We start from the raw sequence: 27,713 nt of genomic DNA, 5'->3' as shown, positions 1-27,713 counted from the left end.
AGATCACTTGAGAGATGAGAGATGGTATTATCCTCAGGAAGCGAAAGTGGGTTGTAGGACGAGAGAGTCATCAATGGGAAGCAAAACTTCAGAACCATCACACCAAAGAGACGCTAAACATGGTCATGTTTATTTCAAAACATAAAGTTGACTCCATATTAATAAATATTTTTAACACTGAATATAGAAAAACTATTGCGCATGATCTAAGAAAAGAGCTTACTAAAGAATCAGAGGAAAGGTAATCTTTTACCCCTAGTCCATTAAGAAAACAATCTGGGAGTAGGAATAGCCTCATGGGTATTATGTGCAATGGGGAGGGAGGGAAAGAGAGGAGGTGATAAAATCAGGAAGAATTTTCTGCTCTCCTTTTCTCACTAGAGCCTTAAAGTTAGAAATCTGAAACTGAAAAAATGCACCTTCACACACATACCTGGGGTTTTTCTCAAATTGGGGGTAGAATCACTAGTTGGTGGTCAGGGTCGAAGGTTGAAAACAGGTACCCAATTTGAATCTAGGTCAGATCACTCTGGTTGGTAATGGGTTCGTGAGGCCCTGCAGAGGCCAAGCAAGAGCAGCTACAGCTTGGGCCTAAAGCTCAGGACAACCAGAGTATCACTGACCGTGGAATTGGAGGCGCTGCAGTGTGGACGGCCACCTCCATGAGTTCTGTCTAGACTTAAGTCATCTCAGTGCTTTGTATAAGCCCATCATCCAGTCTGCCAGCCTTCAGTCCAGCCCCTGCAGCCGCTGGAACTGGGCGGGGGGATATATCAGCCAGCCAGCCCCCCCAAGCCCTTCACCCAAGAAAGAAACCCATGGAGGGAACCCATCTGACCACTTTTTCCTGCAAACATTCAATCGAAACAGAACCTCAAAGATTTGGAGTTCCCCCTCCTAATTACAATCAGTGGTAGAGAAATGCTCCAGAAAGGGACAAAGATACACCCATCTCAGATCAGCCTCAAGTGGGAGGGGAATATGCCTGCTCTGGATGGCGTCAGGGCACGGAAAAGACCCTCGGCTATTCCTGGCTTCCTTGGGTCATTTTCCCAGAAGATAGAACTTTCCAGGCTGTAGTAAGTGATAGAAGGCTTCAACCTAAAAGCCAACCCTGGGGCACTGGCTATGAGGAAGTTTCTGGTCTGAGTGAGGAAGGAAGAAGAAAGTTCTCCTTCATGATATGTGATCTAATGGCCAAGAGCAAGAGAAGGTGGCAAATGAGAACAAGAGGTTTATGCCTAGTCCCCTTAGTACCGATTAGGGACAGATTTAAAGGGAAGAATGTGTCGGGATCCAAAGGCCAAGATGGAGCCTAAGAGCGGCACGCACTTACTGGGGACTAGAGACACTTTCACTTCCATGGGTATTAGGATCCCAGGGCTTTTGGTTTTGAAGCTCGGGCCTGGAGAGATGAAGCAGTGAGGCCAGGCCACACAGCTTGTTACATCTGCTTGGGGGACACAGAGAGGCTTCAGTGAGCAATGTGGTCGGCGCAGGTGAACAGGACACAACATGTGGTTAGCTACATTCAGAACCTCTGCAAACAAAAATTTCCCAACCCTGGGCCCTTTCTCATTGATGTGTCACCAGAAGTGGACAGTCCCGGACCGAGCTTATCCGTGGGGTACCCTCAAGAGAGCGACGATGAGCTGCAGAAATATTCTCACTTCCCAGTCCGGGAGGCCACCTGGATGGCTTTGATCCACTCAGTGCGCTCCTTGGGGGTGGCCGCTTGCAAGAAATAATGAACTTCATCAGCAGTGATGATCTCGAAGAGGTTCTCCTCTTCACTCTTCCTGACTGCTGAAAAAGAGAGTGAATGACAGCGCACGTGCACCGGAAAGGCCGCCCAGTTCATCCGCCTTTTGCAAGGATTGCAATTTTAATTTTTTTAGCGTTCTAAAAAAATTAAATATGTGGTTTTCAAACTTACCATCATTGTTTGATCATATGTATTTATTGTATAATTATATATATATAGTATTTATATAGATCGGCACATAGTATGATTCTGTGCATGTGTGTGAGTTTGTGTGCTTGAGAAATAAGTAAAATACTCAAGGACAAACATTTGCTTTTATAGTTTACAAGCAAACTAAATTTCTCACTTTTGCACACCGACTGTGTCTAAGGAGCATATTTCCTCTGCTCATAATATGAACCAAGAGCTGACTCTAATATACTAGAATGAAAAACAAAACTGAAAACCCAGATGCACTTCCAGTACCACCAGCATAGCCTCAACTTGTTTTTATCATGGGCTAGGTTAGAGTCTCTGCTGAAAGATGGAAATATAATAACCTGGCCGAGAGTGTGACGAGACCTAAAACAACCACACCAAATCAAAAATCATCATTCTATGAGGAGAGGACAGTGAGCAGATCCAGGAGTAGTGAAAATCTAGCTTTTGCAGCTGTAGTGTTTTCCCGTCAGCCTCTGTAACATCATAACCCCAAAATGACATGGAAAAACCAGGGCCGGGCTGTCTAAACCCCCTCTCCGCTGGGATCCCCCTCACTCCCGCACCTGTGGAGGCAGCCGACACCAGCATGCTATTCCACGCAGCACATCACCGACTTGTGATCTGGGACCCAGAGGTCACTGGTGTGACCCCTCATTCCAGAGGAGGAGCTAAGGCCCAGATTCATTAGGTGAGTCACCCAAGACCATGCCACTCACCGACTGGCACAGACGTAACTATAAGCCAGGGGCACCTTCCACTCACTACCCTGCCTCAATGCACAAATGCTCCCTTTGCTGTGGGACATTTCCTGGTCTGGATGTGTCAAAGGTCCCCTTTAAGGAATGTCATGGCTTAATTACAGGCATCAGGAGGTAATAAGTCTCTCCATTTCAGCCAGTTCCGAGGGCTAAGTTTTTCTCAACGTTGCTCAAGGATTTACTCAAGGCATCTAGAAAGCCACTTCTCTTCTCCAAGGCCCAAAGAGCTAGGGAAGCATCTGGGAGAAAATAACTCTTGGCGTCTCCCAGGTGTTCAGGCAGAAATTCATTCATGCTTGGCCTGATTGATTAAGTGAGCAATCGATTGCTGTTGGCTCAGGACGCCCAGGTGCGGGAAGGAAGCCGCTCGACACACCTCTCTCAAGCAAAAATTCATTCTTACCATCTGGGTTGCTCTCCACTGAAGTCACTACGCAGCCTCTCAAGTGAATTGCTCCCAGAGGATCTTCCCCCTAGAGAAGAGAGGAGTCTTTCGTTATGTTTCCAGTGTATGAATATCCTTATCCTGTTGACACGAAAGCCACACAGACTCTCTCTGGTATAGATTAGGGCACCCCAAATGGGTAAGAGCAGAAGGAGACTGAAGAAAACCCCTTCCAGAGCCTCCACGCCCCACTTTACTTGGGGAGGCTGGGCAACGAGACTTGAGTCAATCTGAGTTTCCATTCTGGAAGAAAGGACAGGGCAGGTGAAGAGACCGCATCACCATGTCCCATGAGAGAATCACTGCACGTTTCCAGAGCTCTCCGGCTCCCACACAACTGACACAGAAACATAACCCTCGCAGGGTGGAATCAAAGAGTCCTGCACTGCAAGCAGAGGCTGAGGACCCAACCCAGATAGAGCTGTCTTTACACTTTAGAGTTGGCTCATTTTATTAAGGAAAAGGCCCTCTTCTGAATAGCCAACAGCCCAAATGGCTGGACTTACTCAATGCTCTCATCCAAATGGGCCCAGAGGAGGAATTATCACTTTCTTACATATTAAAATAAGAACAATGAACTGGACTGGTTGAATTCCTCCAAAAATGTCACATTGGGACCAAAAAAAAATTATGTTGAGTTGACCAAATAAATGACAATATAGCGATATTTTCTTTCATCCTTGAGCTTATGCTGGTCCCAAAGCCTAAGACCTCCCATCTTCACAGTGAGAGGGGAGAGGAAAAGGAAGAGGAGGGCAGGAGAAAAAGGAGTGGGAAGGTAAAGAGAAAATGGTGAGAGAAACCAAGCAGAAAGGAGACTGGGAGGCCCAGAGAGCGGATGCAGCCGAGGCTTTGAGTGCGATGGGTTTGTGGACCACAGTCTCACCCCGGCTGGGTCATAATAGTGCAGGTAGGCAGGGTCTTCTCTCAGAATGAACTTCCTCACTTTCCAGTTTTTCCTCCTGTGCCCCTGTATCCAGGATCAACATAAGAAGAGGAATGATGAGTACTTGGCATGACTCTGTACACATAGTATCTACATAATAAGTCTTTTTTGAGTTGAAAAAAGGAAAAAAGAAAAGGTGAAATATCAATTCCAGGAGAACCGGGGCCCAACCCAGGTTTTTGTCAGGGACATGACACTAGGGCGAGTGAACAATCTGAATATTATGATATTATGGATTATTTGTTTTTGTTTTCAAAGATTTTATTTATTTATGACAGAGAGAGAGAGCGCATGCAGGAGGAGGAGCAGAAGGAGAGGGACAAGTGGACTCCACCTGAGTGCAGAGCCCAACTTGGGGCTCAACTCGGAGCTCCATCCCAAGATCCCAAGATCACGACCTGAGCCAAAACCAAGAGTCAGACGCTTAACTGACTGAGCCACCCAGGTGCCCCATGGACTAATTACTTCTAAGATTGTCTTCCAGCTTTAGTATTATATTAGTATTACAGAAGATGGTACTATATACAAGGTACATATATTGTATGTTATTGGGTAATATGGGGAATATAAAGAGATTAAGACATAGCCCTATTCTTCAAAGAGTTTATAACCTATGTGGAAATATAAAATAACAAATGTCCGAATCTAATTGGTATGGATAATGGATTTCAAGGGAATTATATGTGGGATTGGGACGTCAAAGAGAACCTCATGAAGATCTGAACTTATCCACAGAGGACACACAGGAATCAGATGGGTGAGAAAGAGGTGGGTGGGAAGACTTGACAACAAAAAAGCAGCAGTGGAAACACACCAGGCGTATGCAGACATTAGTGAATAAGACCACTCTGGCTAGAGCACAGGGTTCATGAGGAACAGCAGAGGAAATTTTGAGAAAGTGGAAAGAGACTTAAAATACAAGGTGAAGGTCATTGCTGATAGCTTCTGAGTCAGAGGTGGAAAGATTACAATCACATTTTAGGAAGATTAATATGGCGACCATCTATAGGACGGTCCAGCTGGCTAGGTCAAAGATTAGCCAGGGGGAAGATAATAAGGTAAAAAGAAGGTCATTAGGAAATGATTGCAACAATCCACACATAGAAGTACGAGGAACTAACGTCAGGTAGCAGCAACGGAAATGGGAAGGAATCGGCCCTGTGACAGACATGATGAAAGCGAATAGGACCTGGGCTTTTGCAACGGAGTGATGTCATTGAGACAGTGACTTTGGAGGACAGGATTTGTGTCTTGTTTATCTTTGTTCCTCCAATACCCAGCCCTGTGCCTGGCATAGAGAATCTCACCCCAGAAGCTGCTTCATGACTGTTTGTAATTGCCATGAATTACCCAGTTTCTTCAATTAGCTTATAACAAATTTTAAAAATGTCATGGTAAACCTGATTTCATTATTTCCCATGAAAAGTTTCAAAGACTTAAATATTTCCACTAGCAAAATATATATATATGTATATATAATGAATATATATGAATATATTCATTATTTCCCATGAAAAGTTCAAATGACTTAAATATCTCCACTAGCAAAAAATATATTTTTTTAGATTTCATATATATATATATATTAGATTAGAAGATATATAGTTTCTACCTTGCCAATATGAAGCATATTATTTGTAAATTCTAAAGCACCACATATTGAAAGGCATATATACAAATTCTCCAATATTTTTCATTGTGCTTATATAGAAAACAGTGGAACATTTATGGTTTTAGCAAACAGTGCCTCCTTCGTAATACTAGGTCAAAGGAGTTTAAAGGGAGCTTTCAAGAATGGGTCTAAGTTATTCGGCCAAGCATTTGGTCAAGGAGCTCATCTCCAAAGAGGTTTTCACTTGCCTAAAGGATGAAGCCAGGAACCCTATGGAGTCATATGGGAGAACAGAGTCAAATGGCTTTTGCACAACATCGATTTCTAAAATTCTTTTTATGAATTCTTGCTCTTTGCCTTAGCTAATGTTGCCCATAAGATGAGAATACGAAAGTTTCTGCCTGACACCATTTCCTCCTGACCTGTGGACACACATTTCAGGATCTCTCGTGCCAGCCCTGGGTGAATAACAAGTTCTTAGGAATCGTGGAAGAGGAAGGTCACGGGAGGATGTGAAATCAGCCAACCCTGGCCAGCTACCTACTGCCTTGAAGCCCTCACCGACATCACAATCGACACATTGAAAAGTTTAATGTTAGTAGGTGGGTATCTGGCCATCCTTCATTTAATGAGTATTTCCTGGGGCATTGGAAGGAATGTGTGCATGCCTGGGGTTTTTAAGAATTGTTGCTGACCTTCCAGCTACTTATATTCGATTTCATTTGATCTACAAAGATTTATTATCTATTATAGACCAAGGATGCTGAACTGTTCAACAGATGGGAGAAAAACACATATAATACGTTGTCCCTCCTCATCAAAAAACCTACACATGGTTGAGAAATTAGATGTTTTATTCATTGTCACAACAGAACGAGTTATGTTAAAGGGATTATATTGAATATAATTCACTATCATTCCTCCTCAAACTTGCTTCATCTCCCAAGTAGAATTATTTCCTCTGGGATGGGAAAAGTGGGAAGAATGCGGGGCGGGGGGCGGGGTGCTGACCTCCAGTTGGACACAGCTACTTCCCACCTGTGAGGTGTGGGACACAGGTGTCCTTTGTCATGAGAAGCCTTCTATGCACCTTAACCCTGGCTAGTTCCCAGCAGCAGACACAGAGTGGTTGAGCTTTGTGACACTTGAAGAAAATTTTTAATTCCCTCGGGTGATTCTGATATGAACCAGGTTATAAACCACTGAGCTAAGAGGTTGGAAACATTAAGGGGGGGGGCATCAATCAAAATAGAAGAGGTTTCTGTTCCCTCTCCCACCCCTAAAAGTAGAGGAAAGAAAGTTTTAAGTGAACAAAACTCCTGAACACACATAGGTTTCCGTTTTCATGTTAAGAGGAGGCTGAGGGATGGCTATTTAAACAGTGGTATTTTATAATAGGATAAATTCACTTTTAAGAAAAAGGCTAGCTCCGTGGTTCTCAGCCTTGGCCACACTTTAGAATCACTTGCAGAGCTGTAAAATCCAGAGACTGATTTAATTGGCCTGGGGTGCAATTTTAACAGCTCCCTGGAGGATTAAAATACGTACCAACTGGGCTAGCTAAGGCTAAATTGTACCTATCAAAAGCCAAGTAAAGGAAGGTGAATAAACACACAGAAGTAAGCCTACTTCAAGTCCCTAGTATCTTCAACACACACTCAGAGAACCATTACCCTCAGCCAATTTTTTGGACCCCCCCCAGGGCACCCATTGGGGTGCTTTGCCCAGATTTGACTTCAGTCCGGCCCAGACTTTGTCTACCCTTTCCAACCTTCATGTTCAGTTTTCTCAGGGCCCCACTCTCGACTAACTCTTGTCAGATCAACTAAGTCAAGGAAAGTCACAACTGATAACAAGATAGAACTATAGATTGAATCAACAAAATAAGGAGATAATGAAATTCCTTCCCAAGTTCGCCTTGTCTTAACAACCACCTTCCAGCACCTGTAATCAAAGAGCCAGGAACACGGGAACGTTTGGTAGAACCAGAGGGCGCTATCGGTGGGCAAACTGCTCACAGACAATTGTCAGAACCTTCCCTATCGAAGGTTCGCCCTGTGCCTATACATTCCTTTTAATCTAGTCAGTGGTCACGCTGTCATAAAAGTTGTTAGAATCATCTGTGAATTAATTCTTTCTCAGTCTTTGCTGTATTATCTCTTAGGACCCTGTTCTCCCAAAACCCGATGTTAAGATCAGTGTTTCACATTAATGCCTCACTTCTTCCTCAGTGAAACTCAAAATCCCTACCTACACCTCATCTCAATGAGTCCAGAGCTCTTTTTAAATGTCAATAGAGACTCAACTTTGGCTCTTTCCTCTTCACCCTGCAAGTTCAGGGTCCTCTTATGAGGAAAGTTAAATCTCAGTCCTATACTTCATAAACTAAGCAGTGCCTTGAAGACAGCTCGCGGCACAGCCAGGAAAGTAAAACCTTGGCTTCAGAAAGCAGCTCTGGTTTCCAGGACACCATATGCTAGTATCAGTTTTCTCCCCCTGAATATTCCCACGTCTTCCTGCTGCTTTTTCCTCTACCGGGTGCTGGCCCTGGCTTCCTCACTCAGCCCCAGCTCTTGCATTCTCTTACCTCTTGACATTCTGTGTCTTGGCATCTGGTAACCAACCAGAGCTCTTCAGTCCACCCCGGCCATTGCCTCCCCGACGGACAGCGGCCTGTGCCTGTGGAGACCTGTCATCTAACTGCTCCTGACCTGCCCCCGCCCCAGGACGGAGTGCATGCCGTCTGACTGGGTTGGACCTTTGTCCACTACGGCTCCTCAGAGATGGCTTCAAGCGTGCCCTGGATTTGGTCTCCCCATGTCCTACCCACGGTCTGGAACACGACTTCCTTGCTTTCAGTGGTACGTGATCCTCTCCTGAGTGTGGCTTGTTCCTGTTTTCTGGTCACTTTGCAAAAAGGAGGGATAGGCAAGGGGAAGTACTTCTCTCATGAAACATCTCTGTCCTCTGGATGGCACCTTTTAGCCAATTGATTTTTTCCAGCTAATGAAAAGGTCAATATTTTTCTTGAAACTTCTCTTTTCCCCCACTATACTGATAAAAGAAGAGTTTCCCCCATTTCAAGGTACATCTTGGGCTCTACCCGCCCCAGTCCTCCTGTCCTAATGCCACTTTGATAGTCTCCTTAGCTTTTTTTGTCTTTCACTCTGCGGGGTTCATTTTCTTGTTGAGTATTGGACAAACAGAACAAATACCATTTGGTAACATAGAAGTTAAAAGGACTTGGTAAGGGGGAAAAGACGAGAAGGGAAGAGTGATGGCCACTCACCTGCTTCAGTAAACACCCCTGCTTGATAATGACCCCTCTGAATTCTTCTTTCAGAATAACATCATCATCACTGGAATTCTCTTCACAGAAGAACCCGCTGTCTGGCTGTTGGAAACCAAACCAGCAAGTTTGTCTACCACTCTTAGGCAGATGGCTACTTGTATCTTTCCCTTTCTCTCTCTCCCCTCCAGCCACTGGAGTAGGCTCCTTTTCTCCTTCCTACTGTGGTTCATACCCCAACCTACACGTTAAAGGTCTTCCTTGGTGAGCTCATTTCCCCTCCGCATTTCTTGTCTCTAGCTGCTTGTTTCTTGTTGCTAGAGGCTCTCTCATTTCCACTCAAGTGAGACCTTGTCAATCCTTTCATTTTCTTGGATTCCCAAGCCATATTCTAAGTCTAGCTCAGCACATTTCTTCCTTGCCCAAAGCCTTCCTTCTCTTGGCCCTTCATGGCCACGTCCTTGAAAGCAGAGTTGGCTCATTTATAAGCCACTGCATGGCACAATCTCCATTATGACCTTTACTACTTAGCCCTTCTACTTTGAGAAGACCAAGAGCATGATGGGTCCATCCAGCCTCATGTTCTGAGGTCAAGAGGGAACTGGGACTTGCTCAGCTATAAGCAGGTAATGAATCATACAGAGGAAGAAGAGCTGTTCTGGTGGGTATTTTTAGAATCCCACATTTAAATGGCTATAAACAACCAGATCAAAGGTCTGGGGGAAATAAAAAAACAAACTGACAGTGGAACTTCCCCCAAAGTGAAATGAAACTCTCTTGGGGATATTCACTTCATTTTTGTAAGAAGGTGGTTCTCTTAAGTAGCTTCCTAACTTTTGCACTCGGCCCCCACATTGAAACAAAACTGCCAAAATCCCCCTAGAAACCCACAGCTCCTGGCTTTCTCATATGGCACAAGATTAGGTCCATATTGTGCAATGTAGTGTTTCCCAATCTTGGTAAGCATACATGGGAGAGAAGCAAGATGATTGGAGAAGGGGATGTGGATGAACACATTTAGTGTTAAGAGTAGTGTATTATAATATATATTTGGAAAAATACAACTAGCACATTGTGATTTTACAGATTTCCCTCTAGAAAAGAAGCTCCCTGAGGGACACAATTTTGGCCCATTTTTTTTTTCACTGCTATATCTCCTTTGTCTAGGGGAGTGCCTAGAATGTACTAGGGCCTAGTAAGTTTTTATAAATGAATTATTGCTTAGAAGAAGAATAAAGTTTTCAAAGTCAATTTGAAAAACTATTCAAGTAAACAACATTTTTCTTTAAACCGGTTCACTGGATAGAGCAGGCATTGCAGAGAAGGACAAGTCAGAGACATCTCACTACTCTCCACAGGGCTGGGTTCTTTCTTTCACACATGCGGATATGAATTAAAGTCAACCTGGAATCTGTGTAGGGCAACCCCCATTACGGGAAGAGTAAGTGGGTAGCATTTCTCACTTACAAAGTAATAGAAGGCATCAGCGTTGTCCAGGAAAGGGTTTTCAGCAGTTCCATCCGCTGCATTCTTGGACAGTTCCCCAGCGGGCTGCAGGTACCCTTCACCGAGCAGCGAGGAGGCAATCATGAGGCCTTCCTGGCGATTCCGAACAGACTTATTGGACACCAGCCAATCGATGACACAGTTACCTGGATGGGACCATCAGAAGGCAGGTTAACGCTCCTTACCAAAGCACCAAAGAACAAGCCACTGACAGTCACCCCTGAAGAGCTCCAGAGCCCCCATGTGTCTGACTTGTCCCGCGTTCCCTGTTATTCCAAGAAGGAAAAATGAAATCAGTGGGATAGATATTTGGAAACAAAAGGTACCCTGTGGAAGGTTTTTAAAAGCATCTACATGCTCCTTAAGGAGAGATGCATGTGTCCAAGAAATAGGTTTTACTAACTCACTCATTTATTCCATTAATGAACAGACACTTGAGCCTTTACTGGGTGCTAAGTGCTGTGACGGATATTGGGGCCACTCCCTCGGGGAATCTGAAAGGAAGAGATGCGATATACTTAAGGACAGTAACAAGCGTCCTGCCGTGGGTCAATGCAGTGCAGTGGGGCTACTGGGTCAAATCTGCAGGAAGGTGTGGAAAGGGCTGGTAGGGTAGGGGGGTTGGCATGCACTCTCGGGAGAAGATTCATAAAGGAAGTAGCACAGGGCTCAGGCTTAAAACATGAGTAAATGTTTGCCAAGCATGTGAAACGGGGGCTGCCGGGAGCCAACACAGGCTGAGGGAGCAGCAGCATGGGCACGAAGGCCCACAGGCATGAAGCAGCCCCTTTGGGGGTGCAGAGGGCAGAGCTGGTGAAACGAAGGTGAAATAAGAGAAAGAGGAAGGCACAAGGTGAGTGGGAGAGCTTTGATGTCATATTAAGAAATTTGGCAATGAAGAACCATTGCAAATTTTTAAGCAGAAAATCACATGTTCAGAGGTGCCTGGGTGGCTCAGTCGTTAAGCGTCTGCCTTCAGCTCAGGTCATGATCCCAGGGTTCTGGGATTGAGCCCCACATCGGGCTCCCTGCTCGGTGGGGGGCCTGCTTCTCCCTCTCCCACTCCCCCTACTTGTGTTCCCTCTCTTGCTGTGTCTCTCTCTGTCAAATAAATAAAATCTTTAAAAAAATAATCACATGATCAGACATGTATGGTCCTAAATTAAAATTTGATCATGTCACTTGCAGGGTCTAGCAGTGACCTTGAGAAGTCATCTAATCAAACTTCTGCCTCGTGAGAGGCTTGCGAAGAGGATAAAAAGAAATTGACCCATCAATTGGATTATTAGCAGGCTACAACAAAGCCTTGTACAGAAAATGGCATATTCTGTACAAAGGTAAACAACCAGGGAGCCAACATAACAGGAAACAAGTTCCGGGTCATCAAAGCAAGAGCAATAGCATAGACTATCTTTGAAACAAGAGTTGGCTAGTGAGACTTCTATGAGTTTCATACCCACTTTTCTTTTGTAGAAGGATAAACTAATACTGCATTTCTGCTCTTAATCCTCAGTTACCCTATAAAAGAGTTAGGCCAGTAATTACAGACCTCATTTAAGAATGAGAAAATTAAGGCCCAGAGAGTTTAAATGACCTTAGGCCTGAGTTACACCATTAATGGCCCTTCACTCGTGTTCTAACCCTAGAGTCCGTATTTGCTCAGCCAGGCATGCTGAAGTTGGAAGGACAAGTTCCATCTCCCTGTCACCCAACATTCAAGGTCCTCCATCACTTGTCAGCAGTGCCTGAGTCCCAGTCTCTGCCATAGTCTTGTTTCTCCACTGAGACCACCAGGGTCCCACAGGAAAACTTGACCCCACCTGAATTTTTAGAACCCACCCTGACCTTCGGTGAACAAGACTTCAGAAGTTCTAGCCCTATACTCTGGGACTCAGCAACACGTTACACAGGGAATAAGTATGGCCTGGACCTTGTGCCCAGACCTATTTCAGAACCTCTTCCTTTGCTAGAGGATGCCTTGCTCTTGTCAGTTTCCCTTATCTATCGCGGCCCACAGCTTGGTATCTTGGTCCCAACTTTCAGCCCTGACTTTTCTGATGCTCTTAGGCTACACCATGAACTTTCTGAGGCTGATTCCCCTGGAATATCACCCTCCTACGGCAGATCACACCTCCACCTTCCTGGCTTTGACCTGAACCATTTTCATGAATTTTCTGTTGATTGCATAGCCCCTCATATTCTACATCTGTTGTATCTTCTCAGAGTTTTGCTCTCTTGAACTCTTCTGTCACCATAAGTAAGGCATGCCCAGCTCCGACAACCTAGCCCCAGACTGCATGTCCCATTTAGCCCCCAAATGAGCCATTAGCTCTACCAAGCTGGTCATTTTCTTCTTCTGGATGTGTGTTCTGGTTATCTCTGCCCCATAACTTTGTCCTCACCATACTTAATGAAATGCCACCCATCTCTTTGGGTAAAATTTAGGCTCCTACTTCTGTTCATCTCAACAACCTCCCGAGTTCTTTCTCTTTTCTGAACTCAGCCTTGTCTGTGCAGACATGTGACCTCTTAATTATAACAACCACACTGACAGCTCACACCATATGGTATTTAGTGCGTACTCGGCACAGTCCAAAACACATTACAGCTAAGCCTATAAAGTAGGTGCACTGAGATTAACCCATTTTATAGACAAGGAAAGTGAAGCACAGGACGGCTAAGGTTTTACAGCAAGTGAGAGGCAGAGCCAGGATTTGAACTAAGGCAGTCTGGCTCCAAAGAACGTGTTTTTAACATCCATGCCGTCTACCTAAACTCATGGCACTTACTGCCTGACCCTGCGCAACCTCAGACATCTCTAGTATTGTCACTTAAATCTTACATTGTATGCCTTGATTCCTGTTTATTCTCTTGTTTAGTTCTGTGTCTATTTCAACATAATGCCATTTATTTGGGGTATGGGGATAAGGCAGAAACCCGTTGATTGATTAGCTTGAACTTCCAAAACTTTAGCTTGAACAACAGAGTTCTTTTCCACCTTCCTTTCTGTTTCCACCCTGGGAAAGTTCAATTCTCATGTTCACCAATCTGTGTTCTATGACCCCATTCACCCACCAGCCATCACACCCCCTCCCGCACTCAAGGCTGAGTGAGAACTACATATTGCCTTCCCATGGTGCCCCATTTCAGACTTGGAAGATCTTTTACCTGTGAAGCAGTGATTAAAAATCTTCTTGTCCTTCTCTAGATTCAGTTCTTTTATTCCTTTCTCCGTATCTTTCATGGACAGATACAAGGCACTGTGCGGAGTTCAAAACAAACAGGTGAGTGAGGAGCCTTTCAGAATGGTGAGTCCTCTCTGGGAGTCACCACTTTGGAAAGGCTGGCCATGACCACAGGCTTCCCCCATCCTCAGGTGGCCCCTGAACCTAGTCTCTCCACTGGATCATAAGTAAAGGGCTGTTCATATTTGGGTGACACTGTGGCTTGTACAGCATTGAGCAAAATATACTAGGAAGGTACTTAATGTCTCTTACATTCATTAAGCTCTTTGGTGATTTGACTCCTAGTGCCCGAGGTAGAGAGTCACCCCAGTTAGGTACCAAGATGAGAGGTTCTCAGGGCCAATTGTCCATACACATTCTAGATCTTTAATTGTCCTCAATCCTCGTGTCTCAGTTCTTTAAGTGTCCTTCAGGAGACCATCTGTTGTTGATAATTGCCTCCAAGAAAGTGAATATTTCGACTAAGCTTTTCTCTTATTCTAGAAATTATGAGAGATGGCATGGTCTCATTTTTGTACTTGAAGTAATACATTAAAGATGGCCTTATCACAGAAATTGCAGACCACAACACAGAAGGCCACTTTCATGTATCCTGTGGTTCCAAGGAGCACAAGCATCATTCCCACTGAGCATGGACAGCTGTGGCCAGAAACATGGTCACTTGAGAACCCCTCCCAGCACCTACAGCTGGACTGGGCACTGCCTCTTGGGTCTTCACCAAAAAGCTTTCTCAGTGAGGGAAGGGGCTTATTGTCACCAAGCTCAAGGTGCAAACTTTATTAAATCCCTGTGATATGCTAAGACCTGTGTTGGGCTTACAGAAGGGGTTTTTTCAGTCCCCTCCCACCAGCCCTCCCCATTTTGTAAACAAAATCTTTGTTGAACATGTTAAGCAACCAACATAGAATTCTTCTTGGCAGGGCTCCTGTTTCAGGATATGTTCAACATAAAAAACAAAACTACGAGAAGTGAAGAGACTCCAGGGAAAAAGGCTCATGTGGTAGGAGATGTGAAGCATGCAGGAAGGAAGAAACCTTGCTCCCAACCCCTGGCAGGTGCTGAATTTACCGGTAAGCCTCTGAAAATCTCTAGGAAACAACTATCACCTGCGATTCCAAACCAGCCAATACAAGAGACCATTAATCCGAGTCATGGCATCAACGGCTTCTGCCCAGAATGGGTGTTCACCTTGACTGGCTCTTGTAGGCTGTGTAAATGCATGAACTTGAACTTGAAACCTTTCCTGCTTTGATACATAGCCCCTGCCTTTTTCTACCTATCTAGAGATCCTGAACCTTACTTTCAAGACTAAGTTATTATGCTTTTTCATAAATACAATTATGCATTCTCTCTTTCTCCCTCTCTCTCTGCCTCTGACAAGGTTACCCAAAATGAGGGAATTCATACTCCATTAGCCTCCTCTCCTCAGCTGCTAGGCCTTGGAGAGGCTGTGATCACTCCTTCAGATTCATGAAAACAGCTCGGTATACCAAGTGCCAGTCGCAGCTTGGAAGAGTGGATACAGCCTTCAGAGGTGACCAAAGCAAGCCTTGCGGCAGGATCTGTTGTGAGATCTCCATAGCGGGGAGGTGGGGTGGGGAGCGGGGATGAGGAGGGGGTGGAGTGAAGCAAACACAGAAAATCACCCTAAGTCAACGGTTTCTGGCAGTCGAATGGACCTCCTGGTGGACTTCCTTGCAAACTTTTGACCTCCTTCAATGCATTTAATGGCCTTCTTGATGTCCCGAACCCAGGCATCTCTCTCCTCCAGGAAGGCTGCCTGGAAGAAGTGGTCCTGCTGTTTGGTCGTAGTGATCTTAAACACAAACTAAAAACCAAAAGGTATCCCATTAGGAATGATTCTTTTCAAAGGGCTGAGATCCCTCATGAAGCACAACAGTTGAGTCAACCCCATTCTGGAAGTGCTTGGCCAACAGAAACCCAAGTGCCCGGGGTGGAGCGTGGGTGGTGGTGAGAGGGACAGAGCCAGGGAGCACCATTCACACTGTAGGCTACGCACAGGCTTAAAGGTCAGTGCACGACAAGATACCCACTGTGGCTAGTGATGCTGACTCACCATCCTTTTGCCAAAGTCTTGACAAGGGCTGGTCAGTGTACTTCCTTTCAGGGGAATCATTCCTTTGGGGCTGTTGTCACTTTTCTTCTTATAGAATTCAATTCCATCTTCTAACAGTACAACCCACATGGGTTTCCAGGTGTTGAACACACTTCCCTATAATGACAACAAAGAGAGCTGTGCAACAGCGTCTTCTAAAACCATTCTATGGATGGTGCGTAACTTGGCAGATGGCCTAGCTTTGGCCAGTGTGGATGCCGGTGGTGCACATTTGTATGACGAGGCTGGTAGGAAAGCAGCCTTCAGGGGAGAAGGACACTGCCGTTCAGATGGAAATTTAAAAAAAAATTTTTTTAAGATAACCTGTATATACATCTATAAGCAGAGATGTTAAGCTTCCCATGGGCAATTACCAAGGGAATATGGTATGGCTCTCTATTCTCCTCCGTGTGCATTTCGGGCTGGCTTTCTGTGGTTTATTTTCTGCTCCCAGCTCTGCCCACTGTGTTCATTCCACTCAGGGATTGCAAATACATCTCAAGGGCCAATTCAGACCAAATAGTAGCCAATACCTGAGGCCAGACTCACTGGAAAAGTGTCATAATCCAATAGCTGTTTGGAGCATGGGCATGGAAGCCGCAAGTGGTGGCATGCTAGCTGCAGTTACTTCCATCCTTTGGTCTAATCGGATTTTATCTGAATATGAACTTCAGGAAGAAATTCAGAGAGCAGCCTTGTGTATGAGCATGGATAAGTTGTATGAAAATCACTTGCAAAATGCCCTATAACGACAGAGTGAGACTATCCATGTCAATGTGGCCTTAGCAAAATCCTTATTTAAAATGTTTTCAGTTGGGGGGCGCCTGGGGGGCGCAGTTGTTTAGCATCTGCCTTTGGCTCAGGGCGTGATCCCAGCGTTCTGGGATCGAGCCCCACATCGGGCTCCTCTGCTAGGAGCCTGCTTCTTCCTCTCCCACTCCCCCTGCTTGTGTTCCCTCTCTCGCTGGCTGTCTCTCTCTGTCAAATGAATAAATAAAATCTTTTTAAAAAAAATGTTTTCAGTTGGGGTAAATGCCAACCACACTTGTAGCAATAAATTAACCATTCTGACTCTAGCAAGAAAGTATCTTTCTTGTTTATATTTTGGGAGGACTTTAGAAAAGGAAGAGGTTCTTTGCTTCTCATCTTTGAACCCATGGTGTCACCTTGTCATGACTACCACAAAACAATTATCATCCAGTTCCCAGCAGATCCTGCTGCTTATCTTAAAATACAAAGAGCTTCTAAATAAAAGTCCAGTTGCCCAGAAGGAAGACTATGCAATGAAGATAAAAACTTGCGGGACTATCATTTTGCTTGTCCAAGTGTTTCCTTTGTTTTAGTTACTGAAAAAAATAATTTTAAATTAGAACACACTATCTCTTTTCAGCACAGGCAGAATAAGTATCCGTACTTATACTGGATTATTTTTCTATTTAAAAAATAGGCAATGTCAGACCCCATGCCAACACATGAAATAATAATGCCTTTCTGTTTTACATCTATCTGAGAGAAACTCCTATTCAGAATATAAAGAACTGCTGCAAATCAGTAAGAAAATGACTATCTATTTTTTAAGTGGGCAAAAGACTGAAAGAGACTTCTTACTAAAGAGGACATCCAAAAAGCCTCTGAAAAGGTGTTCAAAATCATTTTTCACCAGGGAAATGCAGATTAAAACCAAATGAGATATCTCTACACACGTGCCATGAGAGTATCTAAAATTAAAAAGATTAAGAAGAGCAGGTTTGGCAAGGATGGTAACTGGAATTTCCGTACATGGCTGGCAGGAGCGCAAAATGGTCCACACAATTTGGAAAATTGTGGAGAATGTCCTAATTCTTAGAAGATATATGTTGAAGTATTTAGATGTGAGGTAACATGATGCCTGCAACTTATTCTCGAAGATCTCAGCTTAAAAATATGTGTGTGTGCAGGGGCGCCTGGGTGGCACAGCGGTTAAGCGTCTGCCTTCGGCTCAGGGCGTGATCCCGGCGATCTGGGATCGAGCCCCGCATCAGGCTCTTCTGCTATGAGCCTGCTTCTTCCTCTCCCACTCCCCCGGCTTGTGTTCCCTCTCTCGCTGGCTGTCTCTCTCTGTCAAATAAATAAATAAAATCTTAAAAAAAAAAAAATGTGTGTGTGTTTATATAGAGATACAGAGGTAGGGAGAGAGAAAGCAAATGCATCCTGTGCTAACAGTTGATTAATCTAGGTAATCTACTGTTTTTCCTATTTCTCTATGGGTTTGAAATTTTCCAAAATAATTGAGAAAAATTAATAAATAAATGAACAACCCATGGCTTTACTATATATCAAAATTGGGATGTACTTTTAGAGAAATATGGGAAATCTATTTAATAAAAAAGCAAAATAACTAAAAATAATCAAGAATATATTCCCAGAAGTGGGAGTTAAGAAGTTGCGCTGGATGACTGCAAAAATGTCATTCAAGTCCAAAATTTTATATCCTACCTCAGGCCTATCAAGATTTATAAAGGCCAGACTCAGGGCTTCTGACCCTGGAGCGGGGATAAACTGGGAGAGGTCAGCCAGCACTGCATTCCTTCTCTAGATGATTAAAATAAAGCTATTCCAGAGCCAAGTGTTCAAAATGAGTTTGGGCTTTCCTAATTCAAATGTAGCCTTAGGGACTCTGTCAGCTCACTCAGAGGAGAATGTGCCATCTGGGATTCAGGCGCATTATGCAGAGTGAGGAGGCCGAAGTTCCAGGAAACAAGAGATATCTGACCATTTATAAAGTTGAAACTTTTCTTCCATGCTTGGTAGTGGTGACTTAGGTTAGGGTGGTGAAGCTGTGTGTGATCTCTCTCCTCTCAGCTGTTTCTGCGGCTGCTCGCTGGGGTAACCTGACAGCGCCTCTCCTCAGCCACCCCCATATCTACCTCTTCCATCCCCAGGCTTCTTGGTGCCCATTCAACAGCACACCTGGGAGCGCGATCACGGAGCGTCCGTGCCCGAAAGGCTTTCAGGATCATCTACCACCACTAGTTACACAGGGAAGTATGTTGAGGCCCAGCCAAGTGACTGGGCCTAGTCCACCTGCCCAGTTAATGTGGACTGTCACCAGAATCCAGGTCTCCCGATTCTCAATTTTATGCTCTTTCCATTTTCCCTCAGATGCCATCTTCATTTCTGTTCTTATATAACTGTGAATAATTCTGGATTCTAAATGAAAAATTTTAGGCCTCTTAGCCGTATGTATAAACTTAAATATATATACAAGCATAGATATATCATAAATGTATAATACATAATGTATATAACATAATCATAAACATAGGGACTTGTTTATATAATCAAGTAAGAATAATCATATAAATAATCATAAAACATACCTTAATCATATTATATCATGATTTTATAGACAAATTTTATGATTTCATACATATATAGAGTATATGTCTGTTTTTTCCCATGATAGGCCAAAACCTAAACAATTTCATGTCACAATGGGCAGGTTTTAGGTATTGAGTCAGACTTAAAATTTCTGGGCAAACAACAGTTCATCATCCTGGGTACTGATATACTTTAGTGCGCAAGAGTCTGGCAATGCATGACACCAAAGGAAAAAATCTTAAAGGACAAGACATTTGACCATATAAAAAACTACATTTCTATACATTTAAAAAAATCCTACAACAACCAAAAAGCAAATATGAATGTGTGTGGATAGGTATAACATATTCTCATATAATTAAAGGTTAATATTTTTAATATATTTTTTAAATATATTAAATTTTTTAAATGGGCAAACAATATGCATGGGTAATTCTCAGAAGAGGAAAAGCCTGGATTGAATAAACATGAAAATGCAGTGCTTCAATAGTATTCAAAGAAATGCAAATTAAAATTAAACTAGATATAATCTTGTTATTTAATAAAAATTTTCAAAAGATGTATAAAATGTATTGGTGAAGATTTGGGGAAATGGGCATGTGAAAAAAAAAAAGGAGCTCTGTGAGTCAGCAGTTCGATGTGGCTGTCAAAAAAATTCAAGTCATTGCAGGCTATATAAGCAGAAGCATAGGCTCTAAAGTGATGAAAGTAATATTCTAACTTTAAATGGAGTATAGCCAGTAGGTGACCATGGATCTGGAGCGGAATAGCCCAGGCTCAAATCCCAGCTCTACCACATTCTAGTCATGTGGCCTTGAGCAAGTTTTTAAACCTCACTTTCTACATCTGACTAACAGGGATAATGCTATTATCTATTTCTTAGCGGTATTGGGAGATTAAATAAAATGCTCCATGTAAATTGCTTAGGGGAATGTCTAGAACACAGTGAGCACCCAACAAATAGGCTTTATTCCCTGTAATTCTGTGCTCATAAGTGCACCTGGAGAATGACCTTGAGTTCAGGAAACCTCAAAGCTGCAGATAACTGGGGCCTGTTCAAAAGAGGGTGACAAGTTGGCATCTCTCTCTTGGAGAATTATTGGGAGAAGCAATGAGGTTTTGGCCCAAAAGGGGACAGGCAGAGCAGATGAGGACTGTTTTCAAAGGTGTGAAACATTCTCATAGACTGTTTGGAAGCCCAAAACGTGGAGTTTCGGGAAAAAAAAAAACAACAAAAAAACAGTTTGCTGCATAACTTAAGGGAGAAATTTAAACAAGTGAGTTCCCTGTCACAAGAGGTATTCCAGCATGCTTGTTAGTGAATTAGTAAAAGAAATGTAAGCCATGATGGGAAAGGTCAATGAAATACTTATTTAAATACTCAATTCCAAAGTATCTATTCCAAAAAACCTATTGTCCTTTCTAACCCTTGAGTCCTCTACTTACAATGCCCTGCCAAACCTTGGGGGTCACCTACAAGCCAAGAATAAATACATCTTGAAAACATTTAACAGGTCATCTATAACTGAATACTCCATTGGAAATGTTCTCTAATAGTTTAAAAGTTACTATAATACGAAGCCCTGATTTCTTGGGTCTATTTCTGGCAAATTTCTTTCTTTGAGACATGTTCATTGAACACATTGTGATAAAACAGCTCCTATGCTTCAGACACTGGCCTGGGGGTTGGGGTATAAAATGGACCAAGAGGCGGTCTCCGCCTAAACTGTCCCCACCTGAACGGGGGAGAGAGCAGCCTGGATGGGCAGCCCCAGCTCAGCGGGACCAACGCGCACACTGAGGCATGTTTGCTGTGTAGCTTTGCATAGCTTCGCTGAAAGAAGCCACAACTCAGGGCTGTGGGTTGGGGCAATTTGAATCTGGTGTTGCGAACCCCTCCCAGACACCTCCCACAGAGTGCAGCCACCTCCTTTAACTTCCTTCCCCTTCCCCTCAGACTTCTCTTTTCATACGTTGCCACGTAGTTGGAATTCAAAGGAAATCGTGTTACGAGCAAAACTACGTACCTAACTAAAGCAGAACTGTGAGTATCGTCTATCCTCCCATGACCACAGGGACATGTTATTTTAAGTTGTTGTTGTATTAAAGTCCTGGTTTCTGCTACCTCAAAAATTGCATCATCTACTTTTCCAAACTGTTCCATGAAATCCCTTGTATAACATCTCAGATAAATGGTCATTTTGTACCGATTGAAGTTCTTTGAAGGCAAGGAAACTATTCTGTTCAGGAGCATATCTTTTACTTAAGTACACCCTTCTAAATTGGGCAATTTCTCAATAAAAGCATATGAGGTGAGCAACAGAGAAACAGCACCAGGTGCTCAACAGAGTGATTTCTGGAGTCTCAGGGCTTCCCATTCAAATCTCAACTTGGCCTCTTCGGGCTGTGCGACCTCAGCCAAGTTAATTTTTCCAAACATTTCTCTCCTCACCTGTAAAATGAAAGTAAGAAAGCACCTACTTCCCACTGTCGCAAAGATGAAATGAGATAACACACTTAAGGGAGATTAAATGAGATAGTATGCGAAAGGGCTTAGCACAGAGGCTAGCTTATAAGAGGTGCTCAAATAATGGTAACCACATAGACAGGTAAGATTTCAGTTTGTAGGCAGTAGTGTGAAGGTTGTCCTGGGCACCACCCACCACAGCAACAGTGCTCTGAGAAGAAAATCACTGCAAAGGAGCTCATGGAGGCCACAGGTAACACAGTTAGGCATGGTTCCTCATGACATTGAGGCCACACTGCTGAGTTGCAGAACAGCTCTGCCACTTAATAGCTGTGTGACCTTGGGCAAGGCCCTTTGCCTCTCTTGTCCCTCAGCTTCTTCTGAAAAGCAAGGACAATAGTTGCACCCACTTTGTGGAGTTGTTACAAATATCAAATGCCTTAACACATTCAATGCCTCCATCTGTCTTTGCTGCAGGGTAAGGACCCCCCTCTGTTAGCTACTATGATGCAAATTGCCTGGAATTGTTTCGCGGTAGTGTGTCCAGAAGACAAGGTCCGCTGTGTGAAACAATTCCTGGGCTGGGACTCCTGACTCTCCAGCTCTCTTGCATGCGAAGCTTTCTTCCTTCCACCTCAGCTTTCTGCAGCCCTTTTCTTTCCTGCCCAAGCACCCCCGTCCTTCTCTTTCCCATCACCCCAGTTCCTGTGCTTTCGCCCAGCCTCACAGACCACCCCAAGCCCAAAGCCGCTCTTTGGATCCGCCCTGCTGAGCGAAGTGCCTGCTGGTTGGTTGTCAATCTGTCAACAGCAGTTTGCTCCAGAAACCTCTAGGAATGAGGTTGATTTGGGACATGATTTGGTGGAGTCTAGCTTGTTTGTTACGTGGAAACTGCTCCACTCTCTCTCTTTTTTTTAAGCTATGATTGATTATAAACATATTCAAATCAGTAGTATGGTTTCAAGGACATCCAAAAGATGTCTAGGTTTATTGGCTGGAATTAACCCCTAATCAGAGAGAGGGAGGTTGAGTTTACTAACCCAATCTCGGTCGCAGTACAACTTGCCCGGGCCCCACTCTAGCTCTGTCTAACCTCCCTTTTGCTGCCTTGGATAAGCCTGCCTTTTAGAATGCTAACTGCGATCAAGGGGATTGTGGGCTTTGCCCTTAGTTAGGCAAGTCTGAATTTGAACGCCAGGTCATCCACTTATCAGCAGTTTGACTGTGGGCAAGTCATACAGTCTCTCTGCTCCTCAGTTTTCTCATCTTGTGAGATGACGATAAGGACACTATCACAGACGGTGATTCGGATTGAATGAGATCTTGGTCGTACAGTGGTTAGTGGCTGTATGGTCAGCTGGAAGTGCTCTTTTTTTTTTTCCTTGAACTCAAAAGTGACGAGACTCTGGGGCAAGGAGATCTAGGTTTTTTAAGAATGAAAAAATTGCAAAGTGAACGAATCATGTATTTTCCCTCCTTCTCTAACCATCATTTCTGTTTAAAGACCTTAGGCAGGAGGTAAAGGAAGAAACTGGAATTGTAGAATGTGTGTAGTTATCTTGCACAGAAGAAAATCAGGAACATTTCATAGTCAATGCCATTGACTGTTGACCCCAAGATTTCTGACTTGACAAAATCCTTGCACCAGCATTTCTAATGTTGTATTTTGCCACCCAAAACATCTTATCTCCAATAAAGTTATTTCACAGAACAAGACATAGGAGAAAAGGTACTCTTTAGGGGCGCCTGGGTGGCACAGCGGTTAAGCGTCTGCCTTCGGCTCAGAGCGTGATCCCGGTGTTATGGGATCGAGCCCCACATCGGGCTCCTCCGCTATGAGCCTGCTTCTTCCTCTCCCACTCCCCCTGCTTGTGTTCCCTCTCTCGCTGGCTGTCTCTATCTCTGTCAAATAAGTAAATAAAATCTTAAAAAAAAAAAAAAAGATGCTCTTTATTACTACCCAGGTATCTTAAACTGCATAAGAGAAAAAAGTAAATGAAGGGACATTCATATATTATTGCTTGTCATGCTCTAACATCAATAACCATAGTCAAGGCATCTAACAGCCTTGCCAGAGACAGATTTCCATGGTCCTTTCTTCACTATTAACTTGAAAACCAACCCAGGCACCAGTACAGACCCCTGTCAGCATGTAGAAACGGACCCTTAACTACTGAAGTGTACGTCAATACCAATATAAATAATCATGGTCACGTATATAGCACGTACTATGCGCTGGGTTCCTGACATATTGTTTAACCCCTATGTAGGAGGTAAGTGAAAGAAACTTAACATCTACAAACATTACTGGGAAATTCTGGCCTCAGGTGTAGTTCCGTAGCCAACTAAGGGAACAGTTCTCAATCAGGCATGCCTTCAAAGTGATAAATTAGAGGCTCTTAACACATTACAACAAATACTGTTCAAAAGGTCCCAGAGAAAAATGCAAAAATTATGGAAGATATAAATTATAGACATGAAAATTAGGAAGGTGGAAACTGGAAATATCAATATGAAATTTCGCCATGCTTTTTTTTCTAGGTACATTTTCTAAATTGGCTTTTAGAGGCCATAATCTGAGAGAATTACTCTCACTGATTAAAAACTATTAGGGACACCTGGGTGGCTCAGTCGTTGAGCGTCTGCCTTCAGCTCAGGGCGTGATCTTGGGATCCTGGGATCGAGCCCCATGTCGGGCTCCTCCGCTGGGAGCCTGCTTCTTCCTCTCTCACTCCCCCTGCTTGTGTTCCCTCCCTCACTGGCTGTCTCTCTCTCTGTCAATAAATAAATAAAAATCTAATAAATAAATAAATAAATAAATAAATAAATAAATAAATAAAATAAAATAAAATAAACAAAAACTATTAACATAAATCTGTAAGCTTGACAAACCTAACCTTCATCCCCATTTTTCTAGTGGGGCAGCCTCACTATTAGAGATTTAGTCTTCTATATTTTTTATAATTTATGGAGTTTAAAATGTGAACATACAAACTTCAGAACAGCAATTTTCACTGCAAAATGTTTCCATTCACTTGCTCTTCTCTGGATACTAGCCCAAGCAATCAGGAAAGAAATGCCAGCATTAATTATTACTCAACATTCCAAGAGAGTGTTCGTATCTATTGCGAGGAATCCCCACGCACCCCCGTGTATACATATGTGTATCTTTTCCAAAGGGTGTTTCAAAATAGCTAGAGATGCTATGCCAGCTAAAGAGCACATGGGCTGTGGGCTCCTTTATTGTCCAGCACCCACTTACAACGCTCGCTGCCACAAAGACATGACAAACCCTAACCCACGTTACACTGCTCTAAGAAAATCCTGCTGTACTGGACAGAGTTCAGCACCATGAGTCAGAAACCAAAGCAAGCAAGTGCGTTTCTGATGTCAACTGTCACAGCCATGTGACCTTGGGCAGTCACCCAGCTTCCTGGTCTCAGTTTCCTCTCCTGGAAATGGGGGAATGAGGCCAGGTGTTCTAAAGTCCCTTCCAAATTTATTTTTGTTAATTTATTTATTTATTTATTTATTTATTTGAGAAAGAGAGTGTGAGAGAGAGAAGGAGCACAAGCTGGGGGAGAGGCGGAGGGAGAGGGAGAAGCAGGCTGACCGTCACAGAGCTGTTGCCCACAGGATGCCAACCAGCCCTGTGTGTGATTCACACAATGACATGGCACACACCCGGCATTTGGAGAAAAACAAGCAGTGCTAAGAAAATTCAATTTTTTGATGTCATACCAGTGAGACCAAGCATTTTTGAGTAAACTTGTGTCCCTGCTCCCTAATCTTTAAAATTACTTCCTACTCTCTTAGCGGTACAGCGGACGAATTCACTCAGAATGGTGAATGAAGAGATGTGAGCCCAACTGAAGAAAAAGATAAGGTTTTTTATGCACCAAGTTTTAGAAGATGGCCCGAGAAATAAGGTACAGTTACTGTGTCCCTATATCCGAGTTTTAATCGTTTTCTTTTTCCTCTCCTCCATAAGTAAGTAAGTAAATACATAAATAAATAAAGGAGGGGAATTTAAGAAACAAAGGAATAATCTCTTTGAGTAACCTCTATAGCAGAAGAGTGTGAGTCTTCTAGCATAATATACACATGCGGGACGTGACAAAAACGCTCTAAATCATGATTTAGATTTTGCTGAGGCCCCCACCATCCAGACCCTGGAGTCTAAAATTCGCAGTCCCACAAGATCAAGCTGTGCCGATGCCTGAGCTGGGTTAGTTCACCTTTAAGAAACAGAATGCAGTGGAACGTGTGCTGGCTTCCCTCCCAACACTCTGTAGGTCGTCATGCTCTCCTGGGTCAGCCCAATAAGTTCAGCACAAAACATTCCTAGAGTGAGTGGCTAGAGAGTCCAAAGCTGGGCACCAATCCTCCCCAACCCTAACTTCAGTGATACCCTTGTCAGTGGCACTGCCGCTTACCCTCTTCACAAGGTAGCCCTCCCTGATCCGTTTTGGCTCCATGTCGGATGGACAGACAGCCGAGTCCACTCTCAGACAAGTCCTGTTAGAAGCTCAGCCTCCTCTGAGAGCTGAGGCAGTTGTGGGCTGCTTTTCTAGAGCGAGGTCCCTTTCACAATTTCCCATCTGCTGGCGATCGCATGATCACATCCTCTTCCCCTCACTGGGGTGGGAGACCAGAATGAGGAACTGCAGAGAGAAACAACCCATTCTTTGCTAACATGGGAGACTTACTAAGAGTGCAGTTGGGTTGATATCTACCCCAGGTAAATTTTTATTACCATAAACAAAAACATTCTCCTAAAGGGGGGGAGGGAAGAAAACAGTGAAAGGAAGTGGAAAATGAGCAAGAAAACCTCATTTTGTTTAGTTCTTACAAGAAACCCATGGGGAAATGATATTGTCTTTTTCTTCGGTATAAGGAAACTCAGGCTCAGAGAAGAAAGCAGTTGTCTCAAGGTCACACAGCAGGTTAAGAGGTGAATCCAGAAGTGTAGGGAGGGACCTCACTGCGTCTGCTGCCTCACATCTGGCCTGAAAGCTGGGTGTCACACAGAACGGTAGCCCACAGTAGACCTATAAAAGGAAGTCCACATGAAACATGTTTGAGAAATTGTCCGTAATAGTCCCAACTTTGTGACTCCCCTTCAGATGAACAAATTAAAGACCCTCCCCAAAGTACTGCAGCAAAGAATCCTACTGGAATGGTGTTCAATCCTGTGTTTCCCAAACTCACTTGGCTACAGAATACCTTTCTGAACAATTTTTATTACCATTCGTGTTATGGGTTAAATTGTGTTCCCCCCAAAAGAAGTCCTAACCCCCAGTACCTTAGAATGTGACCTTATTTGTAAATAGTTGTCATTAGTTAAGATGAGTAATACTGGAGTAGATGAACCCTTGATTCAATATGACTAGTGTTCTTATAAGAAGAGTGAAGACAGCCATGTGACAGCAGACACAGAGATCGGAGTGATAGGTCTGTAAGCCAGGGATGCCAAGGATTGCTGGCAAATACCAGAAGCTGGAAAAGGCAAGCAAGGATTCTCCCCCTAGAGCAGCCATAGAGAGCATGGTCCTACCAGCACCTTGATTTCAGACTTCTAGTCTTCGGAACTGTGAGACAATAAATTCTGTTGTTTTAAGCTCTGTTTGTGGTACTTTGTTAAAGTGGCCCCAGGAAATTAACACAATCCTGAAAAACTGGTATTCCATAGAAGAAACTTTGGGAATGTGAATATGGCCACGTGAAAATGGGCAGGTTATTTAATCACTCTATGCCTCAGTTTTCTCATCTGCAAAATGGGCATAGTAACATCTATTCAATTGAGTCATTCTGAAGATTAAATGAGATAATATGTGTGAGTGTTTTTAAAAGTGTCTGGAACAAAGTAAGTGTTCATAAACGTCATATTCCCCATTTTCAGGGAGTATCCATTAACTTAGGGCTGATCTTTTTCAATGATAAGTTCGACAGAGGTTACGGAAGTAATCACAGGACTGCATTATTTTATTAGCTCCCTTTCTT

The 27,713-nt window shown here is 43.6% G+C and overlaps 1 protein-coding gene across 2 annotated transcripts; it reads right to left on the bottom strand.

The window, feature by feature from the left end:
• Positions 1–109: 109 nt before the first annotated feature.
• Positions 110–26,270, bottom strand: PLEK (pleckstrin). Of its 2 annotated transcripts, none has more exons than XM_026484271.4 (9): positions 26,147–26,270; positions 15,845–16,000; positions 15,414–15,595; positions 13,691–13,782; positions 10,484–10,668; positions 9,017–9,121; positions 4,056–4,139; positions 3,128–3,197; positions 110–1,803 (listed from the first exon to the last, which is right to left on the bottom strand). In XM_026484271.4, the coding sequence occupies exons 1-9, from the start codon at positions 26,186–26,188 to the stop codon at positions 1,667–1,669; spliced, it is 1,053 nt and encodes a 350-aa protein (XP_026340056.1). In that variant the 5' UTR covers positions 26,189–26,270; the 3' UTR covers positions 110–1,666. The 2 variants fall into 2 exon arrangements, with proteins under 2 accessions (XP_026340056.1, XP_026340046.1); XM_026484261.4 differs by having other exon boundaries at positions 110–1,806; positions 26,147–26,255.
• Positions 26,271–27,713: the final 1,443 nt, after the last annotated feature.

This window comes from Ursus arctos, unplaced genomic scaffold (assembly GCF_023065955.2).
Source record: "Ursus arctos isolate Adak ecotype North America unplaced genomic scaffold, UrsArc2.0 scaffold_8, whole genome shotgun sequence".
NCBI classification, from domain to species: Eukaryota; Metazoa; Chordata; class Mammalia; order Carnivora; family Ursidae; genus Ursus; species Ursus arctos.
The sequence above is the reverse complement of the archived record's forward strand: the minus strand, read 5'-3'. Positions and strand labels throughout refer to the sequence as shown.

What these genes read in the sequence shown, in the direction of transcription:
- PLEK (XM_026484261.4), bottom strand. Translation starts at nt 26,188, where the DNA reads ATGGAGCCAAAACGGATCAGGGAGGGCTACCTTGTGAAGAGG. An exon ending in CCAGAAACCGTTGACTTAGG is followed by an intron (nt 13,783 to 15,413) that starts GTGATTTTCTGT and finishes AACTCCGCACAG; the next exon opens with TGCCTTGTATCTGTCCATGA. An exon ending in CTGATGCCTTCTATTACTTT is followed by an intron (nt 9,122 to 10,483) that starts GTAAGTGAGAAA and finishes GGTTTCCAACAG; the next exon opens with CCAGACAGCGGGTTCTTCTG.